Raw genomic sequence first — 25,915 nt, 5'->3', positions numbered from 1 at the left:
CGCTGTGGACCGTTGCAATTCATTCTGGAGGTGGTGAATCCATCCAGAAAGGTGGAGCAGCAAGCGCACAGTGTGATTGTTTGTTTGGGGGAGGGGTGTGGGGGGGGGGGGGTCCTCCAGGAGCTGGATGCTGCCCAGGGCAGGGGGGCCGCTAGGGCCAGGTTGTGGGGAGGGGGGAATGGAACCCGGGACTTCCCGCAGAAGCTCCAGCTCCTTGCACCTGCGGGAGCAAGAGCCCTTGGACCGCATCCCAAGGACCTGGCCCACTTGCAGCAGCAGCTAATGACATAGACACCCAGGAAAGCTTCACCGGCCCAGGGGCGCATCAGCAGGGGCTCAGAAGGCCAGGGCGATGCAGACCCCAGCAGCTCCCCACCCGCCTCTAGGTGCCAGCACTAGACACTCCGCAGGCGCCGGGTCGCCCGGCGGCGAAACAGCGACTCTAGCAGGCGACAAACGGCCTTGAAGACGACGACGACGAGGAGCGAGAACTACAACTCCAGAACTACAACTCCCGACAAGCCCCGCTCCCGCCTGGAGGCCCGCCCTCCCCACCCGGCATTTCCGCTTCCGCCTCTCGCCCCACCAATCGGACCTATCCAGGGAACTAACCGGACGCGTGACCCCCTGCGTGAGGGGCGGGCCGACCCGAGATTCTAGAGTCCCATTGGTAGAAAGCGACTCGAGGGGGCGCGACTCCGATTGAAAATCTCGACAGTGATTGGGTAGGTAGGACGGGGGCGGAGTGAAGCGCCCGGGGCAGCGACCAATCAGAAAGGCCCCACGGTTCTGTAGTCACCCGGCCACGGGGTCTGGTGGGAGGAGCCGCTGCCCCCGCGGCCGCCTGGCGCTTCCTGTTTCCGGTTCCCGGAGCGCTGCACTGCGAGGCGCTCGCGGGGGGGAGGAGCGCTGGCCCGGGACACGAGTTCCTGGACGGAGGTGTGCGGCTGGCCGCCCGCTGCCCCCTCGGTCTCCCTGCGGTTCTGAGCCCCTGCCCGCGCGGCATGTGAGTGTGAGGGGCGTGGAGGGGGCTGCAGCGCGCGCGGGTCTCATCGGGCTCGGCTGGACGCGAGGGTGGGGGTGGGGGGGTGTGAGAGCGAAGAGACCCCCCCTCCCTCCCCCCAATGCCGGCAGGGAAACCGGGAGCGGGCTGGGGGTGGGGGTGGGAGGGATGCTCAGACGTGGGGTCCCGTGTGCACGGTTGTCCCCGCAGGAGGCATGGGGGGATTGTATGCGGGGAAGCCCCCAAACACGAAGCCCCCCCTCCCAACCTGCCCACCTCCCTCCCCCGCCCCCCCGGAGTTTGCAGAGGCTGGAGATGAGACTTGCTGGGGAATTTCTTGCACGTCTGTGAGGGGGCTGGCGTGCAACTCCCGCGGGGCTGCCCGGGGGTGGAGGTGGGGGTGGGGGAGGTTGTGGGGGGGCTTCGTGTTTGCAAGGGAGCGCCCACCCGCCTGCGTGCGCGCGCGCGGGACAGCGGCACCTCCAGCCCCCGGAGCTCGGGGGTTGATGCTTGATGCTGCTGCTGCTGCCCAGCGCCCGAGTGTCCAGGGCGCCCCCCGGGGCAGACGTGAGCGAAAAGAAGTTAGAAGTTCCCTTGCAAAATGGAAAATAACCTGTGGTTCGCCCATCTCGGGGCGGCGGCCGGGGTTGGTGAGTGGTGCAGAGAAGAGGCCCGAGTGATTGCAAACTTGGTTCCCAGAGCCGGGTTCCGTGTGAAAGGAAGATTTAGGGAGCCGAGCATGGAGGGGGGAAGAGGATTGAAGGGGCCTAGCTGGGCGTGGGGGACAGTGGGAGGAAGGTACCCCTTCCCAGGTCCACCTATCATGATGGGCAGAAATCGAAAGGGACTGTGCAAGATCAAGCGAGCCCTGCCTGTTTTCCAGAGTTTGGAAATGAATTTCATGCACCTTGTGTGTCAGAAATGCTGAAGCAAGGGCCAGAGAGATGCAGGAGTAAGGCACTTGCTACTACACACGTGACCGACCCTGGTTAGGGTTAGCATCCTGTGGTCCCCCACAAAGTACCTTCAGGAGTGAGCCCTGTGCAGAGCCAGATGCGGCCGGAACACTCCCCGCACATACTCCAAATAAAGGATTTTTCCAAGCAAATACATTTTTGGGGGGGGGGGGCTCTCCTTATTTCTTTCTGCCCCGAATAAGCCAAGTTGGCCTCACGAACTTCTTGTCTTTAAAAATGGGTGCGAGCTGATTAAATGAGAGAAATCATACTTCGTTGGGTTGTGAAGTTCAGCCAGGAAAATCCAGAAATGCACTTGGTGCGTTTCTGCCGCTGAATCAGAGAAGCTGCCCAAAGGGGTGCGGCCAGGGGGGAGAGAAAGAGAGAGAGGAGAGAGAGAGAGAGAGAGGGAGAGAATAGAATGCAACACTTCTCATCTGACTTCTCGAACCAGCTGAGCTCCTGCTGGCCACAGAGGGTTAACTTTTCATCCCTTTCCAGTTTTGCAAGATTATTTGTTCTACTTTGGGGAAAAGAAATCATCGGCTGTGACTAGACAGGCAGCTGACTGGTGTTTGTATGATCATCACTCCAGAAAATTGCATGCCTCCCTCCCCACCCAGGTTGTGGGGAGTGGTAGGGAGGTCGGGCAGGGAATCCCTACTCCTCCAGAACTTTGAAATAGAAATATTCGGGGCCCCCTGAGAAGTTAGAGGAGGACCAGCCTGCCTAACCAGCCCAGTTCAAGGAGTCTTTTCTTTTCCCTATCTCTGTCGGTCAAGTGACATGTTGAGCAATGAGCTTTTTAAGGAAAGGTCAGAATTTGAGGTCTGGGTGCCTGGGTCCAGCTCCTCTCAGCAACTGTGTGAGGAGTCACTTCCCCTTTCCTCTTGGCTCAGTCAGAAAGAAAGTCAAGCTTGAGCTGCCTGCTGGCTCCCCCCCATCCCGGCCCAAGTTCCCAGGTGGAGGGGCTCCGGTGTAGACCGCGAGCTCTGGGCTGGCAGGTGCCTCGATTTCTCTGCTGTTCAGTGGTAGTGATCGCAGCATTGGCTGCAAAGCGCTGTTGTGAGGCTACGTTCATTTCCATTCATTAACTTGCAAGGTACCCAGCAGAAGGCAGATCCTCTGCCCTCCCTGGGGTTCTGGTTTTCTGTGTTTTCAGTGGTGTGTGTGTGGGGGGGGGGGGGGTGTTTCTGCAGCCAGGAAAGCGCATGCCCCATGCAGGAGACCCAGGGTCCATCCCTGGCAGGATAAGACTTGCAGTGTGGCTTAAATCACTAGGCCAGGCAGGCGCCAGAGAGAGCCCAGGGGTGACAGTGCTTGCCTCGTGTGTGGTTGACCACCCCCCCCCCACCCCGCCGCCTTTCAACCTCAGTCCCCAATAGTGCAAAGTCCCCCGAGCATTGCCAGGTGTGATCCAAATCCTGTCTAACCCTCTTCCTACCCGCCCCCAAATTATTGATCCAGGAGTATGGCTCCATGGTGAAAGTTTTCATTGTATACGTGTGGCATCCTGAATTCCTTCCCTGGAACTGTCAAACGGCCGGAGCGATAGTGCAGCGGGGAGGGTGTTTGCCTTGCACGTGGCCGACCCAGGTTCGATCCTCGGCATCCCCTGTGGTCCCCTGAGCACCACCAGGGCTAATTCATGAGTGCAAAGCCAGGAATGACCTCTGAGCTCTGAGCATTGCTGGGTGTAACCCAAAAAGAAAAGAAAAAAACAACCTGGAGCTGTCAAAAATAATTCTAATACTTTTTGGGGGGGATGGGGGTGTGGGGGGGTGTCACAACTTAGAACTGGCCATAGTTGGTCTGTGAACCATCTTGATAAGTATCACTGGAAACTGCATTACACGGAGTCAGGGACACAGTTCCCAAATATTTCTTTCCCCAATGGAGCAAGAGAAACAAAGTCTGATATAAATGTGCTAGGAAAACTGGAGACGGTTTCTGCCCAGGTCTTCCTTTCCCCTCTCGGGACCCCTTAAATGCTGCCTGTTTCAGGTCTTTTAAAAACGCACTGGGGGTCCGTGGACCCGTACGAAGGGCGTGAAAGAATATTTGCACTGAGGTTCAGATGCATGTGGAAGGACGTGTAAGTGACGAAACTTCTGAAGAATTCAGTCTCTGTAACCAGCAAAATTAGTGACGCTGTTAGAAAACGAACACAGGAGGCCTGAAGGGTCATTCAGGAACCCCGTTGGGGAATCTTTCGCAAGGGTCCATCCCTCGGCCTGGATTCAAGGAGAAGATGAAGTGAATCGGGGAAGTGGAAGAGTATTCTTCCGTTCCCAGCAGCGAAAGCAGATGGCGGATCGGATTTATTAAACTGTAAAGTGATTTAGTGATTCCCAGAGGTTACGGGTGACGGGAAGTGTGGCGGAAATCTAGTCGACACCCTCGAGGTGTGTGATTTACAAAGCTTGAGGGCACTTTGGATGTCTTCCTCACGTGCACGCTCCTTTTGACCTGGTGGCTTTTCATCGTCCTAAGAGGTAATTTGAGTGGATTTCCTTGGGGATGAGACATCAGTATAGATGCAAGCCGGGTTTGAAGTGCTGGGACCGTTTATCCCGATTCAGCCTCTGCGGCAGTGACTAGGAGCGGGGGATCCGGTGCTCCTGAGTATTGCTTCGAGTTGGGGGTCCAGAGAATTCCATTTTCTCTGTCTTTTGCGTCTGCGCTAATTGTTTCCTGCTAGATCTCTCAGGCGTTGAGTGTTCGTTTGAGGTTTTCTTTGGCCTCTGGTGTGGAGCTGTGCCTTAGAACCAAGGTTTCACTTTGATCTCAGTCTAACTTTGGCTGGTTGGTTTGGTTGGGGGGAGCGCCCAGCTGTGCCCAGGGCTTCCTCCTAGCTCTGTGCTCAGGGATCCCTCTTGGAGCGACTCAGGGGACCATATGCGACATCGGGGACCCAAGGCAGGTTGGTTTGCGTGCAAGGCAGGCGCTGATCTGTCTCTGGCCCCTCAGCGTAGCTTGCTGTCAAACTGTAGATAGGCCAGAGTGGGGCTGGAGCGATAGCACAGCGGGGAGGGCGTTTGCCTTACACGCGGCCGACCCGGGTTCGATTCCCAGCATCCCATATCGTCCCCCAAGCACCGCCAGGAGTCATTCTTGAGTGCAGAGCCAGGAGTAACTCCTGTGCATCGCCGGGTGTGACCCCAAAAAGCCAAAGGGAATAAATAATAAATAAATAAATAAAAAGAGGCCAGAGTGTCTCCATAGGGGCAGTGCTGGGAGGCAGGGGTGTTTTGGGGAGGGCACGGTGAGAGTTAGGGCGAGATCATGCCCCATGCAGTACCCGGGATCAGAGCAAACCTGCACCTCCGAAGCCTGTGCTCCAGCCCTTGGCCCACCCCCACACACCTTGCCTCTTCTCCCCCCCTAGAGTTTGAGGGACTTGGGTATAACTGGGGCAGAAAGTTTTCCAGAGACACTAGAATGTCCTGCTTGTTGCAGGAAGCCAAAGAATCGTAGGCTTCGCGCAGCGCGAGAAAACCTGAGCTCTCCTCGTGCTGCTTCTCGTATCATGCTAAGTGAAATGAGTCAGAAAGGGAGAGACAGACGTAGAAGGACTGCACTCGTTTGTGGAGTATAAAACAACATGCGACTGAACCCAAGGACAGTAGAGACAAGGGCCAGGACAATTGCTCCATAGATGGAGGCCTGCCTCATGAGCCGGGGGAGAAGGCAGCTGGGATAGAGAAGGGACCACTAAGTCAGTGATGGTTGGGAGGGATCAGTCGGGATGGGGGATGCGTGCTGAAAGTAGATGAAGGACCAAACAGGATGGCCTCTCAGTGTCTGTACTGCAAACCCACAATGCCCAAAGTTGAGTGAGAGTATGGGGGAAATTGTCTGCCATGGAGGCAGGGGGAGGATGGGGAAAATGGGGGGTGGGGTATACCGGGGAAATTGGGGGCGGGGGAATGAGCACTGGTGGAGGGATGGGTGTTGGACCATTGTGTGATTCTAACTCAAACACGGAAGCTGGTGACTGTGTCTCTCAGTGATTCGATAAAATTAAAGATAAATAAATGAAATAAACAAAGGCGGCTTCTCCCCCTCTCTCCCCGAAGGATGTTCCCCGTCTGCAGGCGCTGGAGGACCGGGGCGCTGCCGCTGCTGCTCCTGGCCGTGGCCGTGAGGGAGTCGTGGCAGGCAGAGGAGAAGAAGTGCGACCTGGTAGGGGAAAAGGGGAAAGAGTCGGAGAACGAACTGGCGCTGCTGAAGAGGCTGAAGCCGCTGTATAACAAAAGGTGAGTGGGAGAGGCGGAGCCATAGCACAGCGGGGAGGGCGTGGGCCTTGCACGTGGCTGGCCTGGGTTCAATCCCCAGCATCCCAGATGGTCCCCTGAGCATCGCCAGGAGTAATTCCTGGGTGCAGGGCCAGGAGGAACGCCTGAACATCGCCGGGTGTGATCCAGAAAGAAAAAGAAAAGTGGGAGAAGGCGAGAGGGCAGGGCCGAGGGCCCTGTGAAGGCGCGCCTGGCACGGAAGTGTCTATCTCAGCTTTCGAGGGGACGCACATTGGGATAAGCCTCCCGGGAGCGACGGCTCTGGGCCACTGGGCATACGGAATGCCAGGAAACGGGCCCTGATCTGGCCGTAGCAGCTCGCTCGCTTGCAGAGCATACAGCAGGCTCTCAGCCCAGCATCCAGAGGCCAGGCCGCAGCATCTCTCATTTGCAGAAGTGTTTCCCCGCATAGTTGATGCACATTTCATGCCAACTCTTTTGTTTTGTTTTGTTTTTTGTTTTGTTGCTTTTTGGGTCACACCTGGCGATGCACAGGGGTTCCTCCTGGCTCTGCACTCAGGAATGCCCCCTGGCGGTGCTCAGGGGACCATATGGGATGCTGGGAATCGAACCTGGGTTGGCCTTGTGCAAGGCCAACGCCCTCCCCGCTGTGCTATCACTCTAGCCCCTGTTTTTATCCTTTAAAAAAAAAATTGTGGGGTGGGCCAGAGAAATAATAGGTAAGTGCCGCCTTGCACACAGCTGACCCAGGTTCAATCCCCGACATCCCCATAGGGTCCCCCAAGCACTGCCAGGAGTGATTCCTGAGTGCAGAGCCAGGAGGAACCCCTAAGCATCCCTGAGTGTGACCCAAAAACCAAAAAACAATTTTTAAAATGTGGGGTGTGGGACTGAAGAGAGAATATAGCGGGCAGAGCACTTAACCTTGTATGTGGCCCACCCCAGTTTGATCCCCGGCACCCCAAATGGTCCCCGCCCCCAGCACTGCCAGGACTGATTCCCGAGTGCAGAGCCAGGAATAAACCTTTGGGTGTGGCCCCCAAACAAAAACAAGCTAACCAAAAAAAAATGGGGTGTGACGGTTACGTGAGGCTTTTCTAATGCTGACATTATCATTGAAAAACGGGGGTCCCAGGCTGGACCATAGTATAACAGGCAGGGAGTTTGCCGTGCACACAGCATACCTGGGTTTGGTCCTCGGCACCCTGTATGGTCCCTCACCTGCCCCGCCCCTCCAAGTACTACCAGGAGTCATTCCTGAGTGCAGAGCCAGGAAGAAGCCTTGGGCATCACCAGGTGTGGCCGCAAACCAAACAAAGCTGGGTGTCCTGATTATGCAGCGGTGGCAGTGATAATGTGATGAAATGTGGAAGCTGTTTTCAAGGCTACACCACGAAGACCAGCTTGTAGGGGTGAAAAGGCATTAAATTGCTGGCCAGGAGTTGGGACGGGCAGAAGGGCACATGCCCAGTAAGTGCCCAGTCACAGGTTGCATTCCCTGGGCCTTGCCAGGTGCCACCCTGGAGGCCTCTAGCACCTCCCAGGGAACCCAGGTACCCCTAACTCTGCAGGGCCCAAAACGTATTACGCCCTTGGGGCCCTCTTGCTGAACTGATGGCCCAGCGGGCAGAAGCCACCACTGGGGTCCCCGGGCCCCTTGATCACCACTTGGGAGGGCAAGAAAAAAAGAAGAAAAGATAAAGGATTATGTAATTAAAAAGCTGGGGGCCAGAGCGATTGTATTGGGGTTAACAGTACTTAACTCGCCTACGGAAGATTCCAGTTTCAAGCCCCAGCACCACCAGGGCTTACTCTGAGCACAAACCAGGAATGATTCCTGAGCTCGGCTGTGTGTGGCAGAAAACATTTTTGTTTTGAAAAACACAAGACAGGGGCCGGAGCGATATCACAGTGGAGAGGGTGTTTGCCTTGTGCGCAGCCAACCTGTGTTTCATCCCCAGCATCCCATATGGTCCCCTGAGCATCGCCAAGAGTCATCTCTGAGTGCAGAGCCAGGAGGAACCCCCGAGCATCACTGGATGACCCAAAAAGCAAAATAATAATTAATAATAATAATCACGATCACGGTCATCCTGTTGTTCGTCGATTTCCTCGAGCAGGCACCAGTAACGTCTCCTTCTTCCTAGCCCTGAGATTTTAGAAGAGCCATTTCAGTGCTCTTTCAGGATTAGGAGAATAAGACCCATCATTGTTACTGGTATTTGGCATATTAAATACGACACGGGAAATTTGCCAGACTCTGCCGTGCAGGCAGGATACTTTTGGTAGTAATAATAATAAAAAATACTAAAAATACAAGACCACGGGTCTGATCGTTCTTGTTGGGGATGCATGTGGAAAGATGGACCTTTGGGACATCTGTGCCAATAGCACTGAGCGTGTTCTCCAAAACTCTTCCCGATTCTGCTGGGGTGGCAGTTTGGGAGGACTTCTTGGTGGCGGAGAGAGGTCATCCGTGATAGGAGTTTTATTTTTAGAGGGATCACACCTGGAGGTCCCGGGCGGGGGTGGGGGCGCTTTTAGTAGGTGGAGGGGACAGGTTCAGGACTTTGCCAGTGGCGAATCAGTCTGGCCCTGCTGTCTCTCAGGCTCCGGGCCTGGCTTCTCGCTGCTACAGACACCGGTAGTAGGCAGTAGGTGCCGCGTTGCCCCCGGAACAGGCATCAGGGGACCACTGTCCCGGGTACAGTTTGCAGCTGACCAGAAAGCCGTCCTGTGGCTCGTGGCTAGCGGCCGCCTCGCTGCAGATGGACTAGAGTAGTAGCCTCTGCGACATTGTCATAAACCCTCCGGTGTCTGTGTCAGGCGTTTGGGGAAGAAGGAAGGGAAGGGAGTTCCCTGGGAGCACTGCCCTAGGAGCACCATCCCGTGCTCGGGGAAATGAGCAAATGGTGTCTCTGAGTTCTGGGCAGGCATTCCGGAAAGCGTCCAAATGCCTTTTCGGGCTGGGGGCTGATTTTTCCTTACTTAGACCCAGCTCGGCTCTCCCGAATCCCTAAAATGACCCTCACCCCCACCCCCGGGGAGGAGGCGAGGCCACTGCCTCCCCATCACTCACCATCTTCTCTCTCCTCGCAGCTTCGAGAGCACTGTGGACCAGGGCCCCGACACGTACATGTACGTGTTCCGGGTGTGCGGGGAAGCCAGCAACCACTCGTCCTCCTCCGGCGCAGGCCTGGTCCAGATCAACAAGAGCACCGGGAAGGAGACGGTGGTGGGGCGGCTCAATGAGACGCATGTCTTCAATGGAAGTAAGGCTCCTCCTCCCCAAACCCGCCCCCCCCCCCCCACCTCAGGTCTGAGTCTCCGGGCCCAGTCAGCCCCCGTGATGAGCTTGTCTCGGCCCCTCCCTGGCCCCCTGCTAGATGCTGTGGTGGGTGTGGCTTGGCATCACACACACACACACACACACACACACACCTAGACCAACCCATCACACACACACACACACACCTAGACCAACCCATCACACACACACACACACGCACACACACCTAGACCAACCCATCATACACACACACCCCTACCTAGACCAACCCATCATCCATCACTCCCAGGTGCGTGAGGTGAGTGTGAAGACACACACACACACACACACACACACACACCCCTAGACCAACCCATCATACACAAATACACACACACACACACCCGTAGATCAAACCATCATCCATCACTCCCAGGTGCGTGAGGTGAGTGTGGAGACACACACACACACACACACACACACACACACACACCTAGACCAACCCATCATACACACACACAGACACACACACACACCCCTAGACCAACCCATCATCCCTCGCTCCCAGATGCGTGATGCTTGCTTGCTTGATGCTCAGGTGTTATTCCTGGCTCTGCACTCAGGAATCACTCCTGGCAGTACTCAGGGAACCCTATAGGATGCCGGGGATCAAACCCAGGTCGGAAGCGTGCAAGACAAAACGCCCTCCCTGCTGTGCTATCGCTCCAATCCTTACACCTTCGCTTTAAAATGAGAAACGTGCGCTAACAAGAACCTGGCTGGAAATCTGTGGCCCCGTGGCCCTCTTAGTCACCTAGGTCCTTCAGGATTTTGGTGTGCTCAGATTGAAAATACAGACCTTCACTGATTCTCATCAAGTTCCTCAGGCTTTGCTAATTAAAATTTATTCAAGCTTTTGGGGGAGGGGGTGGTCTGGCAAACCGGAATTTCCCACCATGTGCAGTGGAGCTTGTTTTCAAAAAACAGAATCCTATTCTTGGAAAAAGACCATGAAAGACCACGAGAGTCTTCATTCTCTCCCCTGAGGATAGTTAAATCATCCAAGTGTTGAGGGCAGATGTGTGCTCCGCTAACGGTGGCGCAGAGTCTGGGGCTGGGGTTTCAGAAGGTGGGATTTGTAACCCAGGTGCTTTTAACTTTCTTTACAACTTTGAAACGTCATTTCCACATTTCTACTTTGTTTTCCCATATGCCTCACCCACCTCCCCCCCCCCCAAAAAAAAAAAGAAAATTGGAAGCAGTCTATATTGATCTCTCTTGGTTGCTGAATCAAATAATACTTTAAGAAATTGGAAGCCAGCAAACAAGAAGAAATGACTTCCAGGGGCTGCAGCGATAGTAAGCCAGGCAGGGTGTTTGCCTTGTATGCGGCCGACCTGGGTTCGATTCCCAGCATCCCATAGGGTCCCCCGAGCACCGCCAGGAGTAATTCCTGAGTGCATGAGCCAGGAGTAACCCTTGAGCATCGCTGGGTGTGACCCAAAAAGCCAAAGAAAAAACGTCTTCCAGTCTTAAAAATCTGCGGCTCGGGGCTGGAGGGATATGGGGAGGGCGTTTGCCTTGCACGTGGCTGACTCAGGTTCGATCCCCGGCATCTCATAGAGTCCCCCGGCCACCACCAGGAGTAATTCCTGAGTACAGAGCCAGGAGGAACCCCTGAGCATCGCCAGGTGTGACCCAAAAAGCAAAAAATCAAAAAAACGGTTCATTGGAAATAGCAGGCTTTCCCCTGCTAGCCGGTAATTACACGGACCCTCTGCTTTTGATGTTCGCAGGTGTTCCGAAAATGCGCACCCTTGTTCAGGAATGGCCCGCCGTGGTTTCGGCGCTCCCGGCTGCCTGCCCTCCGGATGGGGAATGCGCTCGCTCCTTTCCCAAGCTCCGGCTCTTCCTCTCCTCTCTCGAGCCGCCGGCAAGCAGGCCCAGCAGTTAACCTCGCTCTCTCCCCAGGCTTGGGCGTGAGCTTGGGGCCTCTCTCCCCGCGGGCCCCCAGCCCTCAGCAACTCAGCCACCTCCCTCCTCCCTCCGCAGGCAACTGGATCATGCTGATCTACAAAGGCGGCCACGAATACGACAACCACTGCGGGAAGGAGCAGCGGCGGGCCGTGGTCATGATCTCCTGCAATCGTCACACGCTCGGGGTGAGGGGAGGGCCCCGGCCCGCTCTGGGGGGCTGGGGAGGGCGGTTGAGGGGAAGCTGGAGGTTCCCGCTCCTCCCCGGGTCGCAGACCCCATCCGGCTTGCCGTCCTGCATGGTTTGGGGTTATGGGGACTTGGAAGTCCCGTTCTTGGGGCCAAGGGGTGATGAAGCTTCCTCAGCGCGTGGCCCGCTCTCTCGGCACCAGGCCAACTTCAATCCCGTGTTCGAGGAGCGAGGCAAAGTACAGGATTGCTTCTACCTCTTCGAGATGGACAGCAGCCTGGCCTGCGCCCCCGAGACCTCTCACCTCAGCGTGGGCGCCATCCTGCTCATCACGTAAGTGGCCGCGCTCCGTCCCCGCCTGCCCAGGTCGGGCCGCGTGTCCGAAACATAGGCATTGGGGAGGTAGGGCTGGAGAGAGGACGGCAGCCCGGCTGCTCGTCCTGCATGCAGCCCACCCAGGTTTGATCCCCAGCTCCCCGTATGGTGTGTGTCCCCTCCCCGCCCCTCTAGTCCCCCAGCCCGCCACTTGTAGAGCTGGGGGTGATTTCTGAGTGCAGCCAGGCATGGCCCAAGCCCCACTTCCCTGCCCCCAAATAAAAAATAGATTAGACTTTTTTTTGTTTGTTTTTTTGGGTCATACCTAGCAATGCTCGGGTTACTCCTGGCTCATGCATTCAGGAATTACTCCTGGCGGTCCTCGGGGGACCTCATGGGATGCTGGGAATCGAACCCAGGTCGGCTGCGTGCAAGGCAAACACCCTACCCGCTGTGCTATCCCTCCAGCCTCAGATTAGACTGTTTTTGTCGCCAGTAAATATTTGCATTCCGAGACTCTTCCCCTAATCCTTCGTACTGGGGTGGGGGTTGGGGAGGGTCACACCCATGAATGCCCAGACTTTACTCCTGGCTCTGCACTCAGGAATTACTCCTGGCGGTGCTCAGGGCACCCTATGGGATGCTGGGAATCGAACCCGGGTCGGCCGTGTGCAAGGCCAACGCCCTCCCCCACTGTACTATCGCTCCAGCCAGGTGGGCTGAACATTTTTAAGATCCGGCGGTATTATTAAACTATGGGGAAACAGAATCCTGTAGCCAACGGTCACTCTTGGCCGTGAGTCACCTCTGTGACTGTGTTTTTCCTGAGTCTGCTGCTTTTTGAGTATGGGGGGAGGTGAGGGCAGGAGTAGGGGCCTTGGGGCTGGAGCTGGGCCAATCCCCTGCTCTCACCTGGGGGCGGGGGTGGTTCTCCTGGTTTTGCCAGTCTTGCTCTCTTCCCGGCAGGTTTGCGTGCCTGGTTGCTGTCTACATCATCGGGGGCTTCCTGTACCAGCGCCTGGTGGTGGGAGCCAAGGGCATGGAGCAGTTCCCCCACTTGGCCTTCTGGCAGGATCTCGGCAACCTGGTAGCGGTAAGTGGCAGGGACCTGTCCCACGGCCCCTCAGCCCAAGGCCTTAAAGCCATGAAAGTTGTAGCCACCCTCCAGCTGGCCGGAAGTGTTGGTCCAGAGTTCCAAGTAGTGTCAAGTCAGTGTCTGGCCTGGTTTAATCTCAGCCAGAGAGGAACCCTGTGCTGAAAGGCTTAGATAGTTCTTGAAGGCTCTACACGGGGCGGGGGGGGGGGGGGGACCACCAAATCTTGCCCCCATTCTTTTTGTTTTGTTTCTTTTTGGGCCATACCCGGCGATGCACAGGGGTTCCTCCTAGCTCATACACTCAGGAATGACTCCTGGCGGTGCTCAGTGGGACCCTGAGGGATGCTGGGAATCGAACCCGGGTCGGCTGCCTGCAAGGCAAATGGCTCTCGGCTGTGCTGTGGCTCCAGTCTCGTTGCCCCCATTCTTAAGCTGCAGGTGGAGGCTGGGGCTGCAGCTTCTGTTCCAGCGGGCCTTGCCTTCCTTCCCACAGGACGGCTGCGACTTCGTGTGCCGCTCCAAGCCCCGCGGCGCGCCTGCCGCCTACAGGGGCGTGGGGGACGACCAGCTGGGGGAGGAGACCGAGGAGCGCGATGACCACCTGCTGCCCATGTGAAGGGTCCCGCCCGCCACCGTGCCCACCCCGGGAGCGGCCTCTGCTCCCGCTCGCCTCGCCTGATCGCTGCGCTTGCTTTGCCAGCCTGCTTCCGGCCCGCCTCCTCTTCCCACCCTCGAAACGCTTTCTCTCCAGCGCCCGGCCTGCCCCTCGTGCCGCAGGGCTAGTGACAGGGAGCGGCCGGACAAGGGCCACCAGGGTCTTCTCGGCAGCAGAAGGTACAGGATAGTTTCGGTGAACACAAAGGGTACCTGGCAGGTTCCCCAGCCCCCCCCCCTCCTTTTTTTTCCACCCCCCCAAAAAAGGCCACGAAACTTTATCAGAGGCTTGATCGATTTCCTGCTGTTTGGTCAGTGCCCTGCTGTGGGTCTCCGTGAGAACACGGATGCCACTTCCTGCCGCTTAGAAAAGTGACCGCTTGGTGTAAGCCACACACCGGCATTTGCTGAGCCGGCGGGGGGGCTTAACTTCTCCCACCGCGAGAAGCTGGAGGGAGGGATGTGAATGTTTCCTAGTCACAGATCCAGGTACCATTAACTAAGGGACCCTCACAACCCGCTGGTATTGGACCGCTTCGCCCTGCGCTTGGAACTTTGGCTGTTGGTCTAGACGTGGCACAGCCGGTCAGACCACAGGAGGGGGCTCCTTCCTGTGCTGAGGGCTCTGGGACAGGGAGGGGAACCCCTTTATCTAGCAGTGGATCCCCTTGCACTCTCTTTCTCACCTGCATTAGAGCTGGCCACACTTCCTTCTTTCCAGTAAGCTTCCCTCTGCCAGTATTTCTAAACATGGCTTGCTCCTTCATTAGCATGTCCTTGGGACTTTTCTGGAGACAGAGGCGGGCCCGCTGGGCTCTGGCTTGGGGAATGGGTCTGGCCCTCCTGCCCCAGAGGTTTTCATGCTTTTTTCCACCTTCCTATGCTGCGACCCTTGTGAAATTATGAAGCCGCAGGCCAGTGGGGAAGAGCCTGGCTCCACTGACCACAAGGGTCAGAGCCAGCAGCTGGGGCCTTTTGTAAGCCTTTAGAAAAGAAAATGAAGTTTCTTCATCTTTGGACTTTTAAATACTTATCAGGACACTTTTTTTTTTCCTTTCTAAACAGGGAAAATGTTCTTAAAAGCATCTTTGTTATTTGTCTGCATCCCTTTCCCACACTGATGTTTTAAAGATTAGGGGGGGAGAAAACCCTATACTTTTTGTACAAAAACACATAAAAGACCTTAAAAAAAAAAGTGTCAGCCTAGTCCTTCGTGTGAGATCCTGGAATGCAGTGATACAACCGAGACCCATTTTCTTCCTTTTAACTGAGGAGGAAAAAAATATTTAATATTTGTGTAGTATAAGGACTGGTGCCTGCGGCGGGTCTGACTCCGACGGCAGCCCCAGGCACTCCTGTTTATAAAGCTATAGGACGCGCAGAGCTGGAGGGAAACAAAGGCAGGGAGGAACCGACAGATGGAGTGAGGAGGGCAAGGGACGCAGGAAGGACGATGAGGACCTCGTGGTGCAAACAGTCCCTGCAGGAGTGGGACGATCCTGGCGGCCTGGCCCTGGGAACAGACCTGGTTCCTACGGAGTGACGACAGGGAAACGGGCCACAGCGACAGCCAGACAGTCCGGGTGGGGGGTGGGGGATGGGGGGCGCGTTTGGGGGCTCGCGCCAGGTTCCGCTTCCGCGTCACGCGAGCTGGGAGGCCTCCGTGCCCCCTCGGAGGCCGAGCACCGGGGCCTGACTCTGGCGCCAGGATAAGGCTGAGCAGTCCGCGGTCTCCAGGACTGCCTGGGTGGTCGAGACTGGCCGGGTCTTGAGGACGGCGAGAGTTGCCAAGGTTTTAGAAAACAAGAGTTAGAACCCAGAGAAAAAAGGTCACAGCTGCCACGGTGGAGCACCAGCGTCCAACTCTTGGACTTGGTCATCTTCCCCCGTCTCGGGAACCCGCTCGCCGGAAGACGGGGCGTCCCGGGGACGGCTCCTCCCGGGGAAGTCCGCCGAGACCCGGAGCTAGCCCGGGCGGCGGGGGGGGCCGGCCCAGAGCACCTCCTTAGGTCTCCTTGAGGACGTTGATCTTGGCGCAGATCTTGAGGGCGGGGCCCAGCTTGATGTTCATGGCACTCATGAGATGCTCTTCCTTCAGGAGCAGCAGGGCCTGTCCGTCAATCTCCTGGGAGCGGAACTCCTCTGCGATCTCTTGGCACCCTAGGAGGCAACGGGGAGGCGGGTGAGGGGGACTAATGGGAGACATGAAGCCCTAGAACGGGCCAGAGCACAGTGGGTACGGCATTGGCCTTGCATGTGAACTCCCCAGGTTCAAGCCCTGGCACCCCCACATGGCCCACCGCGCCAGGAGCGAACCCTGAGCGTAGATCCAGGAGTCAGCCCCGAGTACCACCAAGTGTGGCCCAATAACCTAGCACAGGCCAATCCGGAAGTGCCAGGCACTGCCAGGCATGGCCTCCCCTCCCCCACCCCCCGCCAACTAAACAGCCCTAGCAAGGGTCACTCCCTAAGCGCCAATCAATCCTTCTGGGGAAGGCAACGGTCAGCGCTGGAGACCTTTAGAAGCAAAAACGCTCAGTTGGGCTGAGACTCCTGCGTCCCATGCCGGAGACCTGGGTTTGGTTCCTGGCACTCTTGACCCCAGCATTTTGGGAGGCTGCCCAAACAAAACAAACAAAGAATAAGATGAACAAAATAAAGTCATAGCAACTGGTTGGTTTAAAAAAAAAAAAAGTCGAAAGTAAATGTTGAAAAAAAATCAAGTTACTCAACCATAGGGGAAAAAAAAAACATTCGAATGAGAAGAAGGGCAAGTGCCAACTATAGCAACATGTTTTCTACATGGGGGGGAGGGGGGACCTTGCCGACATTCTTTGCGAGAGGACCCAGAGTTCAGAGAGCGAGGGTAAAGTGATTGCCTTTTCTGTCCATTTTTAAGAAAAAGTTTAGGGGGGCTGGAGCAATAGCACAGCGGGTAGGACGTTTGCCTTGCATGTGGCCGACCCGGGTTCGATTCCCAGCATCCCATAGGGTCCCCTGAGCACCGCCAGGAGTAATTCCTGAGTGCAAAGCCGGGAGGAACCCCTGTGCGTCGCTGGGTGTGACCCAAAAAGCAAAAGAAAAAAGGGTTAGGGAAAGAAAAAAAAAAAAGCCAAGAATTTAGAGTAAGGCTGCTGCTGGCGCCCACGCAGCCAATCCAGGTTCAACCCTGGCACCCCATGTGGTTCCTTGAGCACCCCCAGGAGCAACTGCAGAGCACAGAGCCAGAAGGAAGCACAGAGCCAGCTCTGCCTCCCACCCCTGACACCCCCCCCTCAAAAAAAAAATTTTAAACTCCCAGCTTTAAGGCCAGAAAGTTAGCACAGCAGGAAAAGCACTTGTCATCCACGCATGGATGACCCAAGTTCAATTCTCCGGCACTCCTGAGCACTGACAGGAGCGAGTCAGCCCTGAGCACCACTGGCGTGGCCCCAAAAACAAAAACAAGAAGAAAGACTCCTACTTCGGAGAGTGTGGGGCGACCTCGGCCACAATTCCTTCACCTCCCCAACACACGTCTGCCACAACCACACACAAACCCCAGGCCACTCCCGGTGACCTTTTCACTTCCGGTGACCTTTTTACTGCACACCCAGGGAGGGCGCCTCCCCCGCTGCACCTGATCTTCATGCCATTGCCCACATACAAAATGACATCGGTCCCCGCCATCACCCCACGCTGCTCCTCCAGCAGCGCAGTCGGGGATGGGGGGAACCCCGAGTGTGGTCTCTGGCGCACCACACACAAGCCAACGCTGCAGCAACGCAGGGGAGGGGGGCTTGGGGGGGGGGTGCAGGCAGCGCAAGAGACACAACTGTGTCCGATGGAAACCCAACAGCTGGGTTGGGTGACGGGGCCACAAGTGAGTCACGCACATCCTCAGCAAGAGGAGAACCTGCGAGGTGGGGTGGGGGGGGGGGTGGACAGCGCTGGGCAGGAGGATGGGTTCGAGGCCCAGCGGCACGCAGTCCTCTGTGCACAGGCCGAAAGGCACCCCCGAGCACGGGCCCCCGCCCACCCCCGGCCCTAGGGGGTGGCGCCCTGAAGCCCAGCCAGGCCGTGCGGGTGTGACCCCTCCGCCCCGGTCACCTTGCAGAGAGGCGATGAACTCGTACACCTCCTCGACGCTCCAGCGGCTGGGGTTGCTGGACAGGAACACGGGGTTGATGCCGTGCAGCTCCGGCGTGGGGGGCGCCGTGGCGGGGTTGCCCAGCTCCCGCTCCCCATGCCCGGCCCGCACGGACAGGGGCCCCGGCGACGTGGGGGAGAGGGCTTCGTCGTAGCTGGAGTTGTCCGAGCCCCGGCTGGAGTCTTCCTGCGTCTACGGGAGGGGAGCACGCAGAAGCGCGAGGTCAAGGCGCCTCCCCCAACCCCTGCCAACTCCACCTCGCTCTCCCTCGCCCTCATCCGGGTCCTCCCGGGAGAGGAGGGGGAAAAAAAAACGGGCCCTGGCACAGCGGAAGGATCTGCCCCGCAAGTGTCAAGGGCCCCAAGTCACTTGTCAACTCGCAAGGGCTTCCCAGATGCTGAACGACGACCAGCGGCGGGGGTGGCCACTGCGACCACCAGCCGGCGGGGGTGGCCGTCTTCCGCCGTCCAGTGGGCGGCCTGATGGACCGTGGCCAGTAGGGGCAGGGGAGAGGAGACGAGACTTGACCCCACTCTCCGGCTGGCCTTACTCTCCGCCTGGCTTACGGGCAGCAGCTGGCTCTAGGGGTGGGGTGGGGAGAAACCTCCGAGCCGGGAGCCCCACATTCTGCACTGCAGTGACCCCTGAGCACTGAGCTGAGAGGAGCTAGGGGTGGGGGGGGGGTAGCGGTCAAACCCAAGGACAAAGAAGTTCATCAACCCAGGCAGGGGCCAGGGTGCTGGCACAGCAGGTGTGGGGGGGGGGGGGGGGGGCGTTTGCCCTGCAGGGGGTCAAGCCAGACTCTATCCCCTCCTGGTCGTCCTACCCGAACCCCCTGCCAGGATGGATCCCTGAGCACAGAGCCGGGAGGAGCCATCACCGGGCGTGACCCCAAACCCACCAAACAGACCAGGAACCGGGGCAGCCGGCCCCGCGGCGGACCCTCACCCGGTGTCGCTTGCCCTGGATCTTGGCACGGGCGATGTCCGAGGAGCTGCGGCGGGGTCCGCGCCGGCGCACGCGCGCATAATTGGCTTCCTGAAACTCTTTCATTTTTTTCCTCTTCAGTCGGAACTGGTGGCTGCAGCTCACATTATACCTGCGGGTGGAAACGGTACCGTGCTGGGTACCTGCGCCCCAGTCCGGAGTGGGGGGTGGGTGGGGGGACACTCCGTGGGGGGCGCTGGGCTTGGGATGGGGGCGCGGCGCCAGGCCAGGGCCCAGGTCCCACCTCTTGGCGCAGGTCATGGAGCAGAAGCGCTTGGAGCCGCGGAACTGCTCAGCGGGCGCATACTTGCCGCAGTACTCGCACTTGAGGAGGTTGGCCTTCTTGTCTGGCTCTGCAAAGGGCGTTTCACAGGACGGTCGGGGTCTCTGTTCTCCCCAGCGCCCGGCTGCCCACCCACCCACAGCGAAAGAGACTCGCCTCTCCGGAAAGCCAGCGACCAAGTTCAACCCTGAGCCATAAAGACTGGTCCCTCGATGGTATCTCCTAACTTTTACTTTCTACATATTTCCGTGGGGGTGGGGGTGGGGGTTGGGTCACACCCAGCAGTCCCCTGGGGGTGGGGGTCCCTCTTGGCCATGATTGGGGGAGCCTATACAGTGCCAGGGGTGTCGGTCCACTGTAACTGAGACTCTCCCGGTCCCTAGTCTCCCAAACTCTGAGCCGGACCACTTCCGTCTCAGATGACGAATTTTACCCTAATCGGTCCTCTCAGATTCCCAGTCAGGCGGCATTTCTGAACAGGAAAAAGGAACTAATGAGCCGAGTCTAGGAAGACAGATGATCCCCGGCCACAGAGATTCCCAAAAGCGGAAGGGAAACTGTAAAAAAATAGCCCTTAATACGGACGGCTGCCTCCTGAATAAGAACTGAAAGAAATACCGGTCCATTCTAGGTCAGCTTTATAGACCCTCAGAGCAAGCGATTCAACAGTCTCCTTGGGTCTGATAAAACGCGTCTAGGCAGGAGGCAGTTACCTGCGACCGACCCTGGCATGTTAATAAATGGGTTTCTCACACCCAGCGGCTCTTCTCGCGTGATTCTGTAATTCTGGTCTATCAAATAAATACAGGTGGGCTTTCTAGAATCCCCGCTTGGATGTTGTCTGGGGGAAGAGAGGCAAGCAGAGACCCCCCGCTGCGCCCACCCTCCCACTCCCCTGGGGTCTCTCGGGCCAGACTCACCAGCTGACGGGCTACTTCCGCCCAAGGGCCCGGCCGGCTGCTTCTCCTTCAGGCCCGCGGGGAGGCCCGTGGCAAGCGGCTTCTCGGACTCTTTCAGGATCTGAGAGCAGCCCACCTGTCCCCGATACGGGGGGGGGGGGGGGGTGTCAGGCAAGCCGAGCCCCTTCCGTCCTCCCCCTCCCCCCGCCGGGCTTGGAGTTGCCTCCAGGAACCTTTGGGGGCCCGGGGTCCTGCCGGTTCCTTCCTAGTTAGCAGAGAAGGCTCCAGGCGGAAGCCGGAACACCTGCGTCCTAATCCCAGGTATGCGCACCACCTGGGGGCTGTGGTACCCAGAGGAAGTGCTGGCGCCTCTCTGCCCGCCCTTCCCCACAGCAGTGAATCTCACCTGGCTCACCCCATCACTCCCGCCTGGAGGGCCCCTTTCTCCCTCTTCCTCACAACCAGCCCCGCATTTTCACCGTCTGGCCCTAAGTCGGTTCGGCCCCCCTCTCCCCTTCCTCCCTTCTCATCGATGGGTAAACATTAAGCAGTGCCAGTCTTGGCGTTTCTCGGGGAGGGGGGGCGGGGGGGGGGGGGTTGACGGTCTGACTCACCGGGAAAGGCTCGGCGCCCTCCTGGATGACAAAGCCCTCGATGATGTGCGTGAGGATCTGGGGCTTCACGATGGCCTGGGGGGGTTTGGAGTCGCCCATCTGCCTGGACACCATGGCGAGGGTGGGAGGCGGAGCTGAGGGAGCGGGGGCCACGGCGGCGAGGTCCCCGCCGGGGGGCTTGGCGTTCACACCGGCGCCGGGGTCAGCTTTCTCTGTGAAGAAGCCGGCAGCTCGCTGGCATCCTGTTCTCTCCCGAGAAGGAGTGCCTTGGCCGTTCTCCCTGGGTTCCTGGGTCCCTGGCCCCGTGGCCGTCCGTTCGTCCCTCCAGACCAGGCTGACCCTGGAGTAGCGTGCGGCTCATCCCCCTTCCCCCGCGGGGCCCAGGCAGGGGGAACAACTCACCTCCGAAGCCACCCCTCTCCTCCAGGATCTTTGGGCTCTCTGCTACTGGGGACGCCTTGGCAGGAAGCAGGGACCCCAAGGCGGGGCCGTCGTCTCTGTCCTCCTCCGACTCGGCCTTGCGCTTCACGGCCAGCGTCTGGGGTTTGCCCTGGGGACGGGGAGCGGGGCACCAGGAGTAGGGGAACACATTGGTGGCAGGTCAAGGCACCCGAGAACCGAGACAACGGCCTCGGGTGTGGGCCTGCCCCGGGGGGCAGCCGCCCTACATACAGCTGCCCCCCGGTACACACGAGTCCAAGTTTCCCCAAGCTCTGGGGTATGCCCAGGGACACAGAGGAAGGCAGGGGCACCACTGGGCCCGCTGCACCTGGATCCCCAGAACTGATGCTTCTCCCTCCCGGGATGGATACGGGAGAGTGGGGACGGGCAGGGTCCCGGGACCTAAGCAGGAATCCATCCCAAAGCCTGCGCTTTCGGGTGTAAACTGACAAACCCAAGATCACACCCCTCGGGCTCCCAGGCAGGCCCGTCCCCCCACCCCGGTCACCCGCGAGGCCAACTCACCGGCAGGTGCATGGACTGCATGTAGAAGGCGGCGGGCACCTGGGCCACCAGCGGCGAGGCGGCTGCGGCGGGCGCCCCGCTCTTGACCACGTGCGCGGCGCCCTGCACGGGGCCCAGGCCCAGGCCCGCGGCCAGGGACGGGGGACACTCCTGCAGCGCCCCGGGCGCCTGGGACACGGGCGGCGAGGCGGCCAGGTGGGCGGGGGCGGGCGGGCCCGGGCCGGGCATGCCCCGGGATGCGGGGACGGCAGCGGTGAGCTGGGCCAGGCCCAGCGCCTGCGCCTGCGCGGCCCCGGGCTGCCGCGTGCCCACCACCTGCACGGGGATGTGGGGCGGCGGCGGCGGCGGCGGCGCGGTGGTGGCCAGTTTGGCGGCGCCCAGCTGGGAGGGCTTCAGGGGCGCGAGGGGCGGCTTGGACTGGATGGGGAGCGGGGCCTTGGCGGCGGCGGGGTCGGGCGGCAGCGACAGGGGCGACGACTGCAGCATGGGCTGCACCACCAGCGTCTGCGCCGGCGGCTGGGAGGGCGAGGGCGGCAGTTGCGCGCCCGGCGGGACGGCGGGCGGCGGCGGCGGTGGCGGCGGCGCGGGGAGCGCGGGCGCGGGTGCGGGCGCGGGCGGCGGCGGCTGCGGCTGCTGCGGCGGCGCCAGCTGCAGGTGCGTGGCCGTGTGCAACAGTTGCGACTGGCGGTGCTGGAACTGCTGCTGGTGGTGGATGGCGATCTGCTGCTGGATCACCACCTGCTTCTGCTGCAGGTGGATCTGCTGCTGCTGCTGGATGAGGGAGTGCGGCTGGATCTGCGTGTAGGTGGCTGCGGGGACGAGAGGCGGCGCCCAGGGGCGGGTCAGCGCGCCCTGCCCCCCCCACCCCCCGTACCCTGGGGGGAGCCCGCGCACCCGACCCTGCACCAGCCCCTGAGCGGAGTTCACGCAATTCTCTCTGCTCCCGCATTCCTGCCACTGGGGGCGGCGGCTGGAGCGATGGTGAGGGTGAAGGCAGCACTTGCCTTGCACGCGGCCAATCCAGGTTCGATCCCCGGTACCCCATGTGGGCCCCCGAGCCCGCAAGGAGAGTCCCAGAGCCAGGAGGACACCCTGAGCATTTCTGGGTTTGACCCCCAAAACTAACAAAACATTGGGGCTGGAGCGATAGCACAGCGGGGAGGGCGTTTGCCTTGCATGTGGCTGACCCGGGTTCGATTCCCAGCATCCCATATGGTACCCCGAGCACCAGCAGGAGTAATTCCTGAGTGCAGAGCCAGAAGGAACCCCTGTGCATTGCCAGGTGTGACTCAAAAAGCCAAAAAATATATATATATATATATATACTATGATTTGATGCTCAGCCCGATGGAATCGGGGAGTCGCCACTTTCTCCATGATCAGGCTCTGCTGTCCCTGCTCCTGGGCAGAGTCCATGTCCCGGCCATTCCTACACCCCAGCCCCTGGCCCACTGCCTGGCACCTGGAAACGCTTCCCAATAGTGACAGAAGCAGCAGCAGACGGGCATCTGTCCACAGACAACTCTTGGCTGCTGGTTTTACTGCCCGCTTTGGGGGTCAGACCCAGAAATCCATGGGGCCTGATGTCACTCCCGGCCCTCCCACTGCGGACTGAGCATCTCCCCGGCCTGCCACCGCAGCTTTTTTTCAAGCCGCACCAGGAGGCGTCAGCTAGAGGCTCGACTTCGGTTTCCTTCTCTGTCAACAATTTCTACACTTCTAAACTCACGCAACCTGCTGGTGCCAACAACACAAGCGAGCCCACCCCAGACGTGTGACATGGAAATGCTACACATAACGCATTAGTAACAGCCTTTCACTAACTTGCTACAAACGAACAGGCTCTTGGCAGTAAAGTATCCAAATACTGGCTGGGGTGGGGGGGGTGGGGGGGGCAGAGCCCTGGTTGGTGGGGGAGGGAGGGCACCGTGCAAGCTGCAAGCAAGCAAGCTGAGCTGCCCTGCAGCCAGGCCCTGCCCGGATTTACCAAGGGGGAGGGGGGCGGGATACAAGCAAATACACAAGAGCCAGAGGGACAGTCGGAAAGGCTGGGCACTGGCCTCTGTGCTTTGTATGCAAGACGTCCTGGTACCAGCTCCAGCCCTGGCAGGAGTGACCCCCGCCAGGTGTGGCTCAAAAGTCCAAAACCTAAATCAAGTGCTAGAAACAAGGCAGAAATAGGCGGTGACCAACCATGCCAGTCTGAGAGCCAGTGTGGACCCTTTTGGGGGGTTGGGGGAGGGGAAGGGGGTCAGGATTCCTGCTTCTGCCCTCTCCTCATCCTGGAAAGCCGTGTAGACGCCTGTAGACGCAGCCCCCCCCCCCCCCCCGGGGTCGGAGGTCTTGGCCCGCCTCAGCTTGGCTCCCACAAGCAGCGCCCGAGAAAGGCCTCGGGCTGCCGGGGAGGGACCCCATAAGTGGCCCCCTGCAAGCCTGGCCTGCCCGGGGGCAGAGACACGAGAGACTCCACCCCCAGGCACCCTCTCTCCCCAACGCAGCCGGTGCAGCCGGCCAGGCACTGGGCACCAAGAGCAAGCAACAAGAGCCTTGAGGAAGACGATCGCTTCCGGGAAGGAAAAGTCCATCTGCATGCCAGCGAACGCCTGGCCCAGCAGCTGGGCCCATCTCGGTTCTCCTGGCCCTGGACTGGTCTGACGGCGGTGGCAGAGGAGATCTCCCACCACTCAGAATGGAGAGATGCGGGGAAGAGGGGTCGGACCGCCAAGCCTACGAATAAGCTCCTGGAGATTGGAGGGCGGGCGCCCGCCCAGCCTGCAGCTGGGAACCCCCCAGAGACCCCGACTTAGAGCAGGCACGCCGGGAGGCTGTCTCGGGGTGGGCGGCTCACCTGAGCTGATGAGGGTCTGGCTGGGGGCGGGCGTGGCGGTCCGCGTCAGGTTCATGCCCACGTTCTGCTGCGCCGGGCCATCGGCGTCAGCCTTCTTGGCCGCGGCGCTCTCGGCTTCCGTCTGGCTGCCCTGGCTCACGGTCACCGCCTGCGCCGAGGGGAGGGGCTGCACGACCCCCGTGCCTTTCCGGGGGCAGCTGCCACCGCCGCCCATCCCGGGGGAGGACAGCTGACCCAAGCCCCCGGGGGCCTGGCCACCACCGCCGGGACCCAGGGGCCCGGGGAGGCTATTCCCGCTGCCGCCACCGGCCTGGCTGAGGTTGAGGGACTGGCCAGAGGCGCCGGGGGATGCCTGAGCCACCGCCAGGGCCTGGCTGGAGGCCTGCGAGAGGCTGGAGACCGGGGTGGCCCCGGGCGCGATGGCCTTCTGCGCAGAGCCCGGCATCTGGGGGCCCGGGGCTGAGGCCTGCTGGTTCCGGACCGCCAAGTTCTGCACCTGGAAGAGAAGAAAAGACGGAGACACTGAGGGCAGGAGGGCAGCAGACCCCAGGGTCGAAGTTCTCTGGGATACAGGCAGATGCAGCCCCCCGGGGGTCGGAGGTCTCGGCCCGCCTTTCCTCGGCTCCCACGAGCAGCACCTGAGAAAGGCCTTGGGCCACCAGGGAGGGACCCCGCGAGCATCCCCTTCACTCACTGCCAACCCCGTTTCCTGCCGGCTGTCCTACTCTCCTCTCCATTCACTCGCCACCCACCAGACGCCGACTCCGCCTTGGGCACGGTGCTGGGCACTGGGGAGGCAGGAGCCAGAGACACCGACCCTGCCCGCCACCACGTCACCCTGCCCGCGGCCCGTCCATCGGAGCACGGAAGCTAAGCAGGGTCGGGTCCGGTCCGTACTTGGATGGGAGACACAGACTCATTCCTCAGGAGCACTTGCGAGGAGCAGAGGTCAGAGTCACCGGCCACCGTGGCAGGGGACCGACCACAGGCCCAGAAGTCTGGGAGGTGGGGCACGTGGGGACACTGAGGACGCGAGGTGGCGGCCAGGAAGGACCAGAGGGCTTGGAAGGGCCTGACAGGTCTGAGGAGGGTCTGGACTCACAGTCCAACAGAAACATGTCCGGCTGGCTGGCTTGTAAGTTCCTAGCACCCTGCAGAGGACGGGAACAGTGAGCTTCAGTCGGGTTCAATGGAATAAATACCTTCTCTCTGAAGCCGTTCCTTTACAGGCTGCAGGGAGCATGGGGGGGTGGGGGTGGGGGGCGCGACAGGCTCCACGCAGTCTTTGCATGCGTGAGTCCCGGGTTCAAGCCCCAGCGCTGCATGTTTCCCGGAGCACAGGGCCAGGAGTAGCCGTGGAGGATAGCTGGGGAGTGGTCAGAATGCCGATAAACAAGCATCGCTAGCAGAAGTAAGGCGTCCGTCCAAGCACTGTGGCTAACAGCTGGGCATCATTTGCTGAAGCTGAACCGTG

At 59.6% G+C, this 25,915-nt stretch overlaps 2 protein-coding genes across 5 annotated transcripts in view; one reads left to right on the top strand and one right to left on the bottom strand.

The window, feature by feature from the left end:
• The first annotated feature begins 794 nt into the window (after positions 1–794).
• Positions 795–14,089, top strand: M6PR (mannose-6-phosphate receptor, cation dependent). The gene is made up of 7 exons (XM_056134689.1): positions 795–1,006; positions 6,039–6,218; positions 9,318–9,490; positions 11,539–11,648; positions 11,853–11,983; positions 12,932–13,058; positions 13,555–14,089. Coding segments are annotated over exons 1-7 (846 nt in total). The 5' UTR covers positions 795–1,004; the 3' UTR covers positions 13,678–14,089.
• Positions 14,090–15,665: 1,576 nt separating this feature from the next.
• The window catches only part of PHC1 (polyhomeotic homolog 1), a 28,105-nt gene continuing 17,855 nt past the window's right edge, over positions 15,666–25,915 (bottom strand). For all 4 annotated transcript variants that reach the window (XM_056134683.1, XM_056134681.1, XM_056134682.1 and 1 more), the window contains 9 exons: positions 24,442–24,937; positions 21,594–22,402; positions 21,030–21,177; positions 20,628–20,839; positions 20,035–20,149; positions 19,076–19,184; positions 18,793–18,943; positions 17,805–18,036; positions 15,666–15,875 (listed from right to left, as the gene is read on the bottom strand). In XM_056134683.1, the coding sequence (XP_055990658.1) occupies positions 15,721–15,875; positions 17,805–18,036; positions 18,793–18,943; positions 19,076–19,184; positions 20,035–20,149; positions 20,628–20,839; positions 21,030–21,177; positions 21,594–22,402; positions 24,442–24,937 (2,427 nt within the window). In that variant the 3' untranslated portion in view covers positions 15,666–15,720. The remainder of the gene's footprint in view (positions 15,876–17,804; positions 18,037–18,792; positions 18,944–19,075; positions 19,185–20,034; positions 20,150–20,627; positions 20,840–21,029; positions 21,178–21,593; positions 22,403–24,441; positions 24,938–25,915) is intronic.

The sequence above is a fragment of the Sorex fumeus genome, unplaced genomic scaffold (genome assembly GCF_029834395.1).
Source record: "Sorex fumeus unplaced genomic scaffold, SorFum_2.1 ptg000101l, whole genome shotgun sequence".
Classification (NCBI taxonomy): Eukaryota; Metazoa; Chordata; class Mammalia; order Eulipotyphla; family Soricidae; genus Sorex; species Sorex fumeus.
The sequence above is the reverse complement of the archived record's forward strand: the minus strand, read 5'-3'. Positions and strand labels throughout refer to the sequence as shown.

Bases quoted from the DNA above. Each gene is read 5' to 3' on its own strand.
- M6PR (XM_056134689.1), top strand. The intron at 9,491-11,538 runs GTAAGGCTCCTC...CTCCCTCCGCAG, and splicing joins GACGCATGTCTTCAATGGAA to GCAACTGGATCATGCTGATC. The intron at 13,059-13,554 runs GTAAGTGGCAGG...TCCTTCCCACAG, and splicing joins ATCTCGGCAACCTGGTAGCG to GACGGCTGCGACTTCGTGTG.